The sequence below is a fragment of the Lepidochelys kempii genome, chromosome 26 (assembly GCF_965140285.1).
Source record: "Lepidochelys kempii isolate rLepKem1 chromosome 26, rLepKem1.hap1, whole genome shotgun sequence".
Classification (NCBI taxonomy): domain Eukaryota; kingdom Metazoa; phylum Chordata; order Testudines; family Cheloniidae; genus Lepidochelys; species Lepidochelys kempii.
This window is the reverse complement of record NC_136405.1, coordinates 5,366,863-5,382,126: the sequence shown is the minus strand read 5'-3', so window position 1 is coordinate 5,382,126 and position 15,264 is coordinate 5,366,863. Positions and strand designations below refer to the sequence as shown.

The window sequence follows — 15,264 nt, the reverse complement described above, 5'->3', positions numbered from 1 at the left end:
ATCAATCCAAATAATTGATATTAAAAATATACCTCATTGCAAGGCACTCAGATGTTCAGACAGTAGTAAGCTCCTTCACAAGAATGATGTTTGTCCAGGGTCTCTTGTTATTTTCTCCACTTTAAGAAATCTTTTACATGAAAGTGAGACACTACCTTATTCGATAAAATTGATTTTAACCAATTAATTCCTGTAGAAGTTAGCACTTCCTCCGTATTCTTGCCCACTACATTTGACGAAGGTCAGCCACCATTTCCAACTGAACTGTCACAAGGCAAGCAGTGCAGCCATTGTGAGCATCACTTGTTCATGCAGGAGTGAAACAGCTTTGCTGGATATAACAGTATAGGGTGATCAGATGAAAGATGCCATCATCTGGACAAATCAAACTCCTTTTTGCAAGGCTCTGATGTCTATTTAACCACAAGTTAATAACCCCATAGTGTTTTATGAAAACAGGGAATATAATCCTATGTAATCCAAGTAAATGTTCCCTATTTCAGTAAATCAGGTGCTAAGATCCAGGCTACTCATGATTAGGGCCCTATCAAATTCACTGTCCATTTTGGTCAATTTCACGGTCATAGGATTTTAAAATTAGTAAATTTCATGATTTCAGCTATTTAAATGTGAAATGTCAAGGTGTTGTAATTTTAGGGGTCCTGACCCCAAAGGGAGTTGTGCTGCTGGTGGTGGCGCTGCCCTCAGAGCTGGGCGGCTGGAGGGTGGCTGGAGAGCGGCAGCTGCTGGCCGGGAGCCCAGCTCTGAAGACAGAGCCAGCAGCAGCGCAGAAGGATGGATGGCCTGGCATGGTATTGCCACTCTTACTTCTGTGCTGCTGCTGCTGCTGGGGGCGCTGCCTTCAGAGCTGGGCGCCTGACCAACAGCTGCCGCTCTCCAGCCGCCCAGCTCTGAGGGCAGCGCAGAAGTAAGGGTGGCAATATCGTGACCCCCCTAAAATAACCTGGTGACCCCCCCTGCAACTCCCTTTTGGGTCAGGACCCCCAATTTGAGAAATGCTGGTCTCCCCTGTGAAATCTGTATAGTACAGGGTAAAAGCACACAAAAGACCAGATTTCATGGTTCGTGATGTGTTTTTCATGGCTGTGAATTTGGTAGGGCCCTACTCACAAGACATTCCTAAACACAGAGGCTACTTCTACACCGGTACTACCAATATTTAGCTACACAAATTTGTAAAGGGGTTGGAAACGCTTTTTAGATTTTCCCATTAAAAAGAAATCTATTCCTGAGACATCTAGCTGTGAAAAGCACTATAGAAAATAAGTTTGGTTTTTAGACACCTTGAGTGGCAGGGCTGGAAGATGATGTGTAACCTTTGTTTTCAGAACTCAAAATTGGGCAAATATGGCAAACGCTCATTGTAGTTCTTCACTTCTTGAGGTCTCTTAACCATAGATTCGTTAACACATCATATGCTTGGACAGAATCATCACCATACACTTGCAAGGACAAGGAGCAGCTGTGAAATAAGGGGTTATCTTGATTGACATGGGTTGAAACTACACATTTACACAGTGCCCCAAACAAATCAAGAGCTAGGGAAGATAATATTCTGATTGGTAAACTGGCAAAATAATCCCTGGAGTGCTTAATTTGAGAATACCACAGTTCCAAAATCCTACTCTTCAGTTAGTTTTTAACTAAATAAGATGTATTTTGTAAACCTCGCCAGAAGTCTTATAATAGTGAACTGCTTCTAAAGTCACAGATCCATTTTCCCATACAGACTTGCATTTTGTTATAAAGAGGGGGAAACAGTTTTGTAAACTCTCCCACTGTGTTTGGGACACAGATAGGAGTGGAAGATAAGGAATTTCATTGGGCTTTGGTGTTTGAAACGGAAAAATAAGATGAGTCAACTACCAGTACTAGTAACGCTTGCTGCCACGAAGAAACAAGCTGGCTTTCAAATTCCTGGATATTTCTCCCTCAACTAACAAGAGCTATGGACTCAACATTTGGGGCTTTAGCTGTGCAAACAAAAGCCAGCTTGCAGGTGCAACAATCAAAAGTGCACAGGGTCTTCCCCTGCTATACATTTCACAGCCATTGATATTGGTGATTGACAGTATGTTCCAGACATTCAATACACTACAGATGTAATATTTTACCTAAATGGGAACACATTACAAAGAAACCAAAAATTAAATCAAGCACTCTGCATTGACAAGCCCGAGCCATGCACTATGCGGATTCCTTAGGGATGCAGAGCTGCTCTCATCCCGATTTTAAAAAAAAACCAAAACAAAAAAATCCACACGAGATGTGTGCTGAGTTCCATAACTAGTGAACACCCTGGAGGTACCTCAGTGTAAAGCCTCTATGAGGCTGCTGTATCTCTTCATCCATAAAACTGCAGAAGCTCAGCAAAGCTTGCAAACCTATCTTTAACTTACTGATTTAACTAGAGGCACTTTAGAACATTATCCTCTACTGATATTGCTTTAGCAGTGTTCTCAAGTACAACATCCTTGGACTATAACTCCTGCAGTCACCAAGTTCATAAACACACTCAGCTAATGATACAAAAGCACAGAGCCTTCAAATAAGAAATTAAGCCAAACACTTGGAGGATACAGAAATAACACTTCACTTCTACCTAATGTGAACACAGAAAACAAAACTATTAATTCAAAGTGACAGGTTACTGGATAGACCAGTAAAGAGGTATATTTGAGAACCATGCATTAAGTGCAGAAAATTCCACTGCAGGAGAAAAATAAATCCTTCACAGGTCTGAAAGCACAGTGTAGAAGGTATACGGATGAAGAACTCATTTTACTGGCAAGAGATGAAAAGGATGGAGGTATTAAGAGACGGCTCTGAAGTGGCAGCATTTCACAAATAGGAAAATGGTGTCTGCTGTTTTTATAGTGATCTTACTAACAAGTGAAAGCGTGTGGTCCACTGATAACTACAGTAAATTATTAAAAGGATACATTTTTGTTCCTGAATAAGATATTTTTATGAATTTATCCACTCATACGATGGATTTGTTGGGCACTGGTGTAGTTACGACCCCATACGTGGGTGGCTTTGGTAGGTTTGGCAATTTCGCAGGAAAGACTAGTTTAGGACAGGGCACTGGTAAGTACCTGTTTAAACAGGAAAACTGGGAAAAATAATCACATCAGTGTCTAGCAAGTTCAGCAAGCACAGAATGAATCTTTTCAAACTTCACATACTTTCATTCAAAACTGAGGAATAGGCTTGGTCCATCTGCTACATCAAAGTTGGTCTTCTGCTGCAGAATGCTGCATGGCCAAATGAACCTGGACTGGAAGTCTGCAACTCTGCATGATCCCGATTGCTTAGTGCTTCAAAGCTTACAACTTCATATTATGTTGTCTGACTTTTATATCAGAGGTTCTCAAACTGGGGGTCAGGAACCCTCGGGGGGGGGGGGGGGTCACAAGGTTATTACTCGGTGGAGTGGGGGAGGAGATCACGAACTGTCAGCCTACACCCCAAACCCCACTTTGCATCCAGCATTTATAATGGTGTTAGATATATAAAACAATTGTTTTTAATTTATGGGGGGGGGGGGGAGGTCATACTCAGAGGCTTGCTATGTGAAAGGGTTACCAGTACAAAAGTTGAAGAACCACTGGTTTATATAATATTGAAAAATGAAATGAGTCATGACATGTATAACTTACTTGAGAAAATATTGAACCAAAACAGACATTCCGATGCCAAGTATTATAGTTACATATATTAGTATAACATCCACAATTTGAATATGGTAACTAAAGTTAAATGTAACGTGGAGTGCATTAACGAAGTTTTTAAAACGTGGGACTAACTAGATTATCCTGGGGCAGTAAAAAACAACAACATTTTACCTGGCAAAAATCACCTCTGGTAAATACCATCCCATCCCTGAGCTTTGGAAAAGACGGGTTTATGGCTTGTATCACTACAAGGTGGCTATGGGTTTAGATGTATGCCACACCCAGGGTAAGTTTTCTTTTCTCTGGAACTCTGCACCCAGAGTATTATGCGGGCACACAACAGAACACTCATTAAAATGGAACAGTGTCAACAGAAAGCTGTGATGTAAAACAAGTGTTGCATTCCTGATACAAAAAGTGGTGTGAAGCAGTGCAATTCATTCCATGCCCAGCTGTAGTTAGCCAGGTTTGCAGTTGATGTGATGCAACCCAGACCAGTGACAGGCAACAAGATACCCACTGTGTCTAACAGGGTATGCCTACACTGCAATGAAAAACCCACAGCTGGCCCAGATCAGCTGACACAGGCTCAAAGGGCTTAGGCTACATGGCATAAAACTGCAGTGTAGATGCTCTGGCTCTCAAGGATTAGAGCTCTGGGGCCTTCCCTCCTTGTGGATGTCTCAGCACCTGGGCTCCAGCCCGAGCATCTATGCTGCCACTTTATAGCCCCCAAGTCCAAGTCAGCTGACCTGGGCCAGCCATGGGTGTTGTATTGCAGTGCAGACAGACCCCCAATCTTGTCACTGGCAAGTGCACTCCAAAATTCTGAAACTTTCAATTAGCCGCTAAAGCATGTTTTCTGTTTTGCGGTGCTTGGCTAATGGATTGGAATCTGTGAGTTCTGTTATGTGAATGGTCCTCAAGCCCACTTTTTACACTGTGACATCAACTCATTTTTCTAGAATGTAGTAACGGATTAGAAAAAAAGATAAGTAACTGAACAGGTACATTCACTATCCCCATTCTATATACGCCATCACAGCACAGTGAAGGGTCTGAGTGCCTTAAAGAGCAGATTCAGAACCCTACCTTTACTTCCCAAAATGCTTTTGGCTTTCAAAATCTACCACAGGAAAAAAAGATTGTGTTGGGCCCAATCCTGAAAGGTACTGAACGCCTCCAGCAAAGTGCTGGGCACCTTCAGTTCCCACTGGGGATAATGGGACTTGAGGATATTCAACTTCACCCAAAATCAAGTTCACTGTCAATTCATGTGAAAGATTCATGTTTTGAAACAGATTATTTAAATGTGAAGCTGATGCCCTGGTTCTGATAACGAAGGGACAAACACTGCCCCACAATATTTCACAAAATTACCATATTAGTTATAGGGAGCACAGAACAGACTTCAGATATTATGTTTGCTTCCATATCAAGGTGCAGTCTTGACCTTAGCAGAGATGCTTTCTAAGTGGGTGGTTACTAACTACCTTTCACCAAAAGTTCTAGGAACTAGTGTACACTTAATTCTTATTTATCACTTACCTTCGTGCAAATCTGAGGATCTCTCACCATATCACTCCTAGGGGAATTTTGCGCCAAAAATTCTGTGTACAGTATTTTAAAATTATGCATATTTTATTTGTCAAAATAAAGCAATATAATCACACTGGTTTCAATTATTTATGTATTGTAGTTTAAATACATTACAATGGATTGAGAATGGGATTGGGGAGCATTGGAGGAAATCCCCAACTCCCCTCTGTCTAATAGTAATGTAGCTAGTATTGATCCTTTACTTCTAGTTATTAGTCAACAAATATATGCAGCCATACGCTCCTTGTTACATGATACACGACCAAAAAGCAAGTGAGGCTGGGGACTCAAACTCACAATTTATATTGAGTACTGACCATCTCCAGAAAGGTGAGTAGCAAACAGTTCATGGAACACATTTTGATAGGAATTTTTTTTCAGTTAAAAAATGTAGACCAGTTCTAATCACTGAAGCACCATAAGTATTTTTAAGGCCACACTGCCCTTTACAGTAAGGCTCCTTTACACCACTCTGGCAATGTTAAGGAGCCTTAATATTTTTACACCTGTTTTATACTCCTGGGGGAATTCACTAAGAACAATGAGAACAATTCACTAAGCAGACAGACTGCTACATTCTGCTCTGCCTGAGGGGACAGAGCCTGCCCCATGCCTACCTCCTCAGAAACACCCCGAAGTCCTGCTCCTCCACGCCAAACATGCCACAATAGAGAGCAAGAGGGACAGTCTCTCTCTCACACACATTCACAACTGCTCAGCACCGCCCCCCCCCCCCCCGGCCAGTGATTTACATCTGGCTGCTCTGGGCACCCAAACTGACCTGCCTGCACTGCTGGGGAAGGGTGCATGACCACTCTTGTGGCTTCCTTTTGCTTCCCCGCCAGAAGTAATTTTTCTGTGAGGAAGCAAAGAAGTCTGTGGGGGGCCATGAATTCTGCACATGTGCAGTGACGCAGAATTCCTCCATGAGTACCACGTGCACTCAGAATAATGCAAGCCAACAGACACAGCAGGTGGAGTTGTTATCCTTGTACTATACTCCAACTCCTAATGTCAAAATATTATAAGTAATATTTTCTCCATAACAAGCTCGCTTAACCCCAGTAGGCAATAAGAACATGGTGAGCATTAGCGAACAAAAACATAGCCAGCAAGCACCTGTAATTGCACACTAAATGTCTATTCAACACAACCAAACCTCAGAATGCAGTAGGTACTACCATAACCATTTATGTGGCACCATTATAGTATATGGGTTCACTTTGCATGTTTCAGTGAATGCTAGTACAGGGAGCACATATTTATGGTTGCACTGTACAGCCACATTTGCTGGATTCACTTAGTACTTTATGCAATGGCCCTGCTAGGCTGCAGCTCCTCTAAAGATCTTATTTAAGTCTGATTTGGGTCACAATTATGCAATTCTTCAGGAATCATTTCCCTCATAGCACAAAACCATGATGTAATTTAGACAAATAGAAAAATCTAACAGTGCCACAGTTAGATGGCATGGGGAAAACGCAGAGAGCCTGTTGGAGGTCAAGCTTGAGGTACAATGAGAACTGTATAGATGCAATAGACTTGTACTGGCTAAGCTGCGTTTGGAGGATTGAATAGCCCCTGCCCACAACTTACATGGCCAAATTCAAAGCTCTAAGGTTAAGTATTCCCTTCTATTGAGCTGAAAAAGGAAATGCAGGCAACTAAGTCACACAAACAATTCCATCTCAAAGAGCATCACAGATGATTTATAAGTGTCTCCTTGAATCACACAGCTGAATCAAAACAAGCTACATTTTACCTCTTAAATCTGCCAGTAAAAACAGGACTTTTTTGTCCTTTGCTATAATTGGTCTGAGCATTAGACCAACTGCAGTTCATAGTGACACACTGCCCAAAACCAAGGGCAACAGGACAACAAGAACAGTAAAGGAAGTGATTTGCTGTATTACAGAGGGTTCAGTGTTCTTTAATACTTCCCTAATTGTGTTAGTGTTAGATATTGGAGGCAACACAGTCTGTTAGAACAGGGGGCTAGGAGTTCAGACTCTTGAGTTCTAGGATATGTCTACACTGCTCACATTACAGCGCAGCTGCAGTAGTGCTGTGACACGGGCAGTGTAGACACGCTTTATTGCCGGGGAAGAGCTCTCTTTTTTCACACCCCTGGACGACTAAAGTTTTACACTGCCACTTTCAGCACTAGACACAGCCCTAGTCTCAGCTCTGACACTCACTCATTGCATGACCTTTACATTTCACTCCACTATGCCTTTTTTTCCCTCTGTAATATGGGTCTCAATGTCACAGGGAGGAGGCAAGACTTAATTCTATAAAGTGCTTTGAAATCTTTAGATGAATTATAGACTGTATTCCTACCTAGGAACTGCGGGCAAGATTCTGAACCCATTGAAATCAATGGTATAATCTCCCACTGATTTTGGTGGGGAGAGGATTTCACCAAATTCCTCTCTTCTCAACACATTACTAATGAGTGCGAAAAACTTGAAGCAGCCAACACATTTTCCTCCCCTCTCCTTTCCGAGATAACTGTTTCATGACATAATCATCTGAACAGAGGATAGAGTGAGTACATGCCTTTATATATAGTGCCTCTGAGATCAGCTGGCTCTTACAAAAGGTGTTTTACCTTCTTCCCAGGAGAGTAGCACATTCTATAAAACAAGCCACCCGAGCAGGCTAAGAGGTAGAATGGAAACAGCTAACCAATTGCTAGTGATTTGGTCCCCCAAGCTCAAAAGGAGCTGGAGCTTAAGCTTCCCCTTGTTTTACTTTCAGAATTTTGACATTGAAATAATGATAATCACAGCACCAACAAGTTATGTACCTAAATCCATGAATTCTTGGGTTCCATTTAAAATACCACTCTGATCCACTTGCCACAAAGTTATCCAGTAATTCTGTTGCTCAGTGGCTGGACAGTAAAATAAAAATCTGATTTCCAAAAGAAAAGGTGGTAACACTATTTTAAGTTGCTTGTGTATTTTTCCCCTGGTTCTTGAGCAGATCTCAGACTATTCTGGGATAAGTCCTTCACAAGAGCGGTCAGACAGCCCAATGACACGCTGAAGGTAAAAACATGGACTATAAACACGGACAGAAAAAAAACCACCAGTATTTAAGCAAAATTATAGTTGGGCGGTGGGCTAAATTGCGATTCTTTTACCAAGCAAACATGAAGTTATACAGATAGCAAATAGGAAATACACATCTAGTCTCCTAGTTTCCTTTGGGGCAAAATGTGTCCCGGAGCCAAATGATTTTGTGTTTGATCCAAGACAACATCCTTTTGGAATACAGAAATACACCAACAAAATTCAGGAGCTATTAGGGTTTGAGAGTGCCAGGGGATTGGCCCTGCAAGACATTCATTAAAAAATACAATAGGCAGTACTTCAAGAATCACACATAAGAGGCTATTAGCATGCATGGACACAGGTGTTTTTTTTAAATACTCACTCCAATTTCATGCTTCAGGTTGTGCGCACTACATGCCATATTTTTATGGGAAACAGTCATTTTTCTTGATTTCAGTCTCAAGTTTTTCCCTTCTTAACTCTGAGCCTCCATCTATCCAAACAACAGATGTTATCAGAAGGTCTCCACCACATTTTCCCAATACAACAGTTCTGAGGTGAGAGGGCATTAATTTACAATGAACGTATTTCATCCTGCCTCTTCATTTGCTTCCCAACAATGCACTTCAAGGACCTAGCTCCACATCTGAATCCATCTTACAGCACAAATATAGGCTTCTTCCAAGTCTGGAAGTTTGCTGATTTGAATTAACTGCTGCCAGTTTAATTAGAAGTTACAATCAGAGGGCTAACATCCCTTTACTTTTGCCCATATCACTTAACCCCAGGTTTTTCATATGCAAGCGGTCAGTTAAGTTCTCCGTTCTATCTATCACAGTAAGAGACAGACCACTTACTGTGCCTATGAAGCTACCCCTATAGAACCTGACCTGTTACATTTCAAGAGCAAAAGATCTTGCACTATAAACCTACAGGTCGGGTTACCCAGAGCACGTAAAGGTAATATGATCACTGATAAAGTGAGGCAACAATTTTTCACTGATGTAATTAGGTCTTATCTTCAGGTCCAGGGAACTCTTCAGGTACAACTCAGTACACAAAGCCAGAGAAGCAGCTGTTACCCTTGCCTACATCAACATTTCCCCAAAAGGCATATTCTAACTCATCAGGTATCTCCCAATAAGTTTATCCCTTTTAGATTACAATAGGACATCAGATCCCAGATCTAAAAGAGAAATACAGCAAATCTGTTTCCAAGGAAAAAGAAAAAAGACTCATCACTACTTTCCCCACAAAGTTATTTCTAATGATCTCTCTTCATCTCCTGTTTCCATCGCATATATTGGAGTTGGAATGACACTTGCAGACTGAAAAGAGGAGGTAGAAACATTAACTCAATCCAAGGCAGGAAGGGAAGAGCATCTATACCAGTCCTCTAAGACTGCACAGCTTTCCACAGCCACACACGATACAGAATTCTCTGCTACTGTACCATTACGACAGTCCTTTTCATTCCTAGACCCTGCACAGTAATCCTGAAGAGCTGTCCAGCAGAAAACTATCCCAACTGGCTTTGACTATGTGGATTGCAGACAGAAAAGTGGCATTTTCTACATTCACAGAGTTCCATTTTTAAAAAAACCTACAGAACATGATGCTACAGTCCTTCAGCTGTGGTCTCAAAGAACTCAACTCTGCTTCCACTTTCATCAACTTGCATCATATTGTAAACTCAATAACTCATAATTATAAATAAATCTACACTTTTGCACTTTGTTAAGTATTAACATGCAAGTTCTAATGACAGTAACTCTGGAGAGTCAATATTTAACAACTGGACTGGAAGTTTGACAAAATATGGCCTCTCTGCTGCTAGTCTTCTATACTATATCATCCAGATATCAGTTATCTGAAACACTCTATTATCCAAAACAGAATCAAGTCTCAAGTTATACGCTACAAAGAAAATGGTCTCACTAATCCAAACTTATATTCAATGTCTTCCTGTATCAAGGGTGTTCCAGTCTTTTAAACAAGCATAGTTTATAATAGAGCCCACACAGCCTACTCACAAAATATCTAAACAACTGGATCAGCATTAGAAATAGTGTGTTGGGTTTTTTTTTTTTTTTAAAGCACTATAACAAACAGGAATTGACTCCACTCATCTAATCAGTGATTTTCCCCCAGCCAGAAAAAAATCTAGAAATCCTGAGGCAGCTTTGAAGGAAGAGCCTCTTCAGAGGTAGCTATACTTTTTTGGCGCCAAAGCAAAATAAAGACACACACACAAAAAATGAAAAAAAAAATCATCCAGTTACAGATATGTAACTTGTCCATTAGCACTAGTTATAAAGAGCTGCACTTATGCCTTCTGATAAGTCTCCTGTAGTTTGGTGACAGGTTAACAGTACTTGCAAATAAATCTCCATTGGAGTGGAACATCTTCAAGCTTCTTGTGTTAAAGTTTAACTAGTGCATTTGAAGCTAGCAATATTAATTACGTTCTTACGGCCCCAATTCCGTTTGCTTGACCCAATATTTAAAAAAGAAAAAGCCTGTTTTAAAATGACAAGAACAGCAAGAGATACTGTGTCACCAGATTCTGTGATCTATCCGTAAAGTCACAGGTTAAACTGCGAAGCTGATATCTCACTAATGACAAACCAAAGAATACAGCCTTTCTCCAGTATCGTTATGGCATGTAAATTGTTTAGTAACACAGCAATCCCCAACAGATTATCTAGGCTGGATTTGATAAGATTATTTCAACCCCACTAGTCAACCTGAGAATTACACAGGTTACATTCTGAGTTAATAAACTACTCACCCTTGTGGTTCACTGAGGTACCAGATGTAGAATATATTTATTTAGAAGTTACACGAATAAGTAACTATCTAAACTTTTTTTTTAACTCTAATATGCATATAATCACAAATTCAATCACTATTATGGGAAAACATTATTTCCTCCATTCTACCATTTGTGCTACAATATTTCTAATTCTAGGGCAAGTCCTTTACAATGTGCTTCATGAAAGTAAAGGAGTACTTGTGGCACCTGAGAGACTAACAAATTTATTTGAGCATGAGCTTTCGTGAGCTACAGCTCACTTCATCGGAGCTCATGAAAGCTTATGCTCAAATAAATTGGTTAGTCTCTAAGGTGCCACAAGTACTCCTTTTCTTTTTGCGAATACAGACTAACACGGCTGCTACTCTGAAACCTTCATGAAAGTGTGGCTGTGTAAATTGATAACAGGGGCACTATCAGCTTAGACTTGGCTCAGAGTTTAAATTTTGTAGGATCTCTAAATGTATCTCCACAAACTTATTTTGAATCCAACAAACAGTTGTTTTTAAATAAACAGTTCCCATTCACTGTTTGAAATATAAACAAAGCAAAAGAAAGACCCTGAAAACTGACAAGAGTCAGTTTCTTTTTCAGGGTCTTTCTTTTGCTTTGTTTATATTTCAAACAGTGAATGGGAACTGTTTTTTATTTAAAAACAACTGTTTGTTGGATTCAAAATAAAAGTTTGTGGAGATTAAATTTTGTAAGATCTCTAAATGTATCTCTACAAACTTTTATTTTGAATCCAACAAACAGTTGTTTTTAAATAAAAAACAGTTCCCATTCACTGTTTGAAATATAAACAAAGCAAAAGAAAGACCCTGAAAAAGAAACTGACTCTTACATAAAGGTGAAACTGACAAAACATTGATTTTAAGATGTCCAAGCAAAGAGAAATTACAAAACTGAAGAACACACATCTTGTGAAATGGAATTTTGAAGCTTTCATTTTTAATACCTTATGGTGTAATTAGTCATAGGCAATAGCTGTTTACATATTATTTTTAATTTGACAATATCTCTTAATAAAATGTTTAATAGCCACTTTAAAGCTTGCTTTGAAAGGCTTCAGAAAAAGATCACCAATACCATCTAGTTAAAAAAACCTTGATCTGTTAGTTAACACTACCACCACCAGTCACGGCTATGCTCTTCAATAAAGTATCACTGAAGTTCAAGATGGAAAGTTAACTATTAGGTCAGCTCCTCCAACCCCTGGCCATTGTTCTCCACGGCTGACACATCTCAGAGACTCATAGAATCTGTACAACACACAAATGAAGGTATTTCCACTGCTTCCCTTGTGAGACTATGCCACCATATGGTGCATACCAAAGGCAGAAAGTTTCTTTCCGATATTCAAGCTACATTTTCCCTTTCTTAATTTCACCCCATGGTTCCTGGCAATAAGGCCCAAAATCCAACTAACATGTATTTATCGCCTCATTTTCAAACCATATGAACTTCATATCAGCAGACATTTTATGGGAGACCAATAATCCAGGCCATCGTGTCAGACCCAAAGCCAAGACTTCTGCCATGTCCAATTTGAAGCTCCCTCAGCTCTTCTCACTTTGGGGTTGGCAGCCCCTTACTACTTTTAACCAGAAAGGGGGTGAACACCAGAAGGGCTTAGCAGAGTACAGGCAAAAGTTTCCAGTCTTCTCTGCCTATAAAATAACCCAGGAAAACTTCAAAGCCCTCTGACACTAAGAGTGACCAGCTACTCTAGCTAACGCTGACTATCTAGAGTGCTTTCAGGCATTATTTCCTGGAGCAAAGTGCCCAGTTGCGGCAGCTGATGGCAGATCGAGGGCTCCAATCCTGCGCAACCATGCCCCAAATTCCCCTTCTCGCCCACCAGTGTTGCTGGTGACAGGCTCCCTCCGAGGCTGCTGCCCACCGCCCTTGGGCTGCTGCTAATGGCTGGCACCTGGGAAACCAAACAGCGAGCGGAGGCTGCATGCAGGGAACATAATGCAGCCCGGGCCCCTCACCAGCTGCTGCCTGGGGGTGCAGTCTGTGCACCCTTTGCTCCCGCAGGACCCAGCACCCAGCTGCCCCTTGGTCCGCAAGGCCTCTCTCCTGGCTCCCAGCAGCCTGCACAGGGCACGTGTGGGTGGGTGGGTGGGTGTGCGTGGGGGGGGGCAATCAATGCTCGAGCAACGCTCAGTGTCGGGGGGGGTCCATGCCCCCCTTGACTTCCAGGTGCCCCAGCCCGGGGGCAGGGGGGGGAAGCGGCCCCCCTCCCCTTTTCCAGAGGGAGGAGCTGCCCTAGCAGGAGGCGGCCCGGGCCTGGGGGAGGAGGTGGGGGGGGGAGGTGTTCAGACTCCTGGGCAGCCCGTAAGCCAGGCTGGGGGCGCCGCGCCTCGGGGTGGGGGGGGGCCCTCCGCCCGCAGCGGGGCCCCGCGCCCCCAGATCCGAGCCACCCCCCGGGAGGTCCCCGCTGCCGTGCAGCCCCCGCCCCTCCCCGGGGCCCCTCCCCGGGCCCCTCAGCCCCAGCAGCTCGCCAGGGCCGCCCCGCCGGCGGCCCCCTCGCGCGCCCCCCGCCCCGCGCGCGCTCTCCCCTCACCTGCACAGGATCCGCCATTTTGCTCCATTCATGCTCCTCTCTCCTCCCCCCCGCGCCCGGGCCGCCGCGCCTGCGCGCTGCACCTTCCCGCTCCCGCACTTTGCGTACAGGACCCCGCCGCCAGCGCTGGGGCGGCGGGGTTTAGAGAATGGCGCAGCCCGCTGCGGCGGCGTAAGCGACGCAGGAACGTCGGCGGCTCAGAGAGGAGCGGAGCCGGCGCGGGGGGGGGGGACTAGGCTTTGTTTACATGGCTCTTAAAGGGGCCGCGCACTGCAAAGGCAGCGCCCGAGCAACAGGCCGGGACCGGGCTGTGAGCCAAAGGGGCAGGCTGCCCTGCATCCTCCGCTTGCCCCGGGCCGGGGGCACTGTCCTACCACTGCATCGGGCCGTGCACTGCACCCTCAGCTAGCCCTGTGCTGGGGGCAATGCCCTTCCATTGCACCTGGCCCTGTTCTGCCCTTTCCCCTGCCTGCCTTGTGCCAAGGCACTGGCCTACCCCTGCATCTGACCGTGCACTGCATCCCCAGCTAGCCCTGTGCTGGGGGCACTGTCCTATCATTGCATCTGACCGTGCACTGCATCCCCAGCTAGCCCCGTGCTGGGGGCACTGTCCTATCATTGCATCTGACTGTGCACTGCACCCCCAGCTAGCCCCGTGCTGGGGGCACTGCCCTTCCACTGCATCTGACAGTGCACTGCACCCCCAGCTAGCCCTGTGCTGGGGGCACTGCCCTGCTACTGCACCTGGCCCTGTCATGCCCCTTCCCCTGCCTGCCTTGTGGCCAGGCACTGCCCTTCTACTGCATCTGACCGTGCACTGCATCCCCAGCTAGCCCCGTGCTGGGGGCACTGCCCTGGTACTGCATCTGGCTGTGTCCTGCACTCCCCATCAGTTGTGTGTGTCTGGGGCACTGCCATGCCACAGTATCTGACCATGCACTGCACTCCCTCCCCCCCCAAGTCCAGTGCTGAGACACCCTCCTCACGTACACAGCTCTTGTAATGTACCTTAGTCCTCACCTATGTACTATCCTCTTCCCTTGGCCCTTCACTCAGCAACACTGAGGTATTTGTGCCCTGATCTGTACCTCCACTCCCACCATTCCAGTCCTTCCTACCCCAGTTTGTTTAATGCACTTTATCAAGCCCTACAGTACAACTCCTCTCCCCCTTGCTATCCATCACGACATTGCTCGTCTACCCTGACTTGCAGGACCCAGCTGTTTTTTCTGTCCTGGGGCCATACACAGCTCTGATGAGACATCTTAATTGTGACTGGCAATTTCCAGTCCAAACTGCATATTGGTTTATATGGAAAAATCTCTATTATTGTTGTCGTTTTGTTGGTTGCTGTTTATTTGTATAGTACCATACATCTACACCCCTTAGCACCGTTCCTCTACCTAAAATCAGCTGTGATCAGCTGGCTGTTTTGTTTATGAAGTCATTATAAATCCAAGAGACTCTGCCATGCTGGTTGTGAGCCTAGCCTGGCTGACACCATCTCTATGTCTATTCAAT

General features: G+C 43.9%; 1 protein-coding gene across 5 annotated transcripts in view; it reads right to left on the bottom strand.

Moving 5' to 3' along the window:
- Window positions 1-13,927, bottom strand: part of XPO7 (exportin 7) — a 77,559-nt gene extending 63,632 nt beyond the window's left edge. For 2 of the 5 annotated variants that reach the window (XM_073325057.2, XM_073325058.1), the window contains exons 1-2: window positions 13,744-13,922; window positions 8,739-8,849 (exon numbers count right to left, since the gene is read on the bottom strand). In XM_073325057.2, coding sequence (XP_073181158.1) covers window positions 8,739-8,798 — 60 coding nt within the window. In that variant the 5' untranslated portion in view covers window positions 8,799-8,849; window positions 13,744-13,922. Of the gene's footprint in view, window positions 1-8,738; window positions 8,850-13,743 lie in introns of all 5 variants that reach the window. The other 3 variants (XM_073325061.1, XM_073325060.2, XM_073325059.1) reach the window with 3 other exon arrangements.
- Window positions 13,928-15,264: the final 1,337 nt, after the last annotated feature.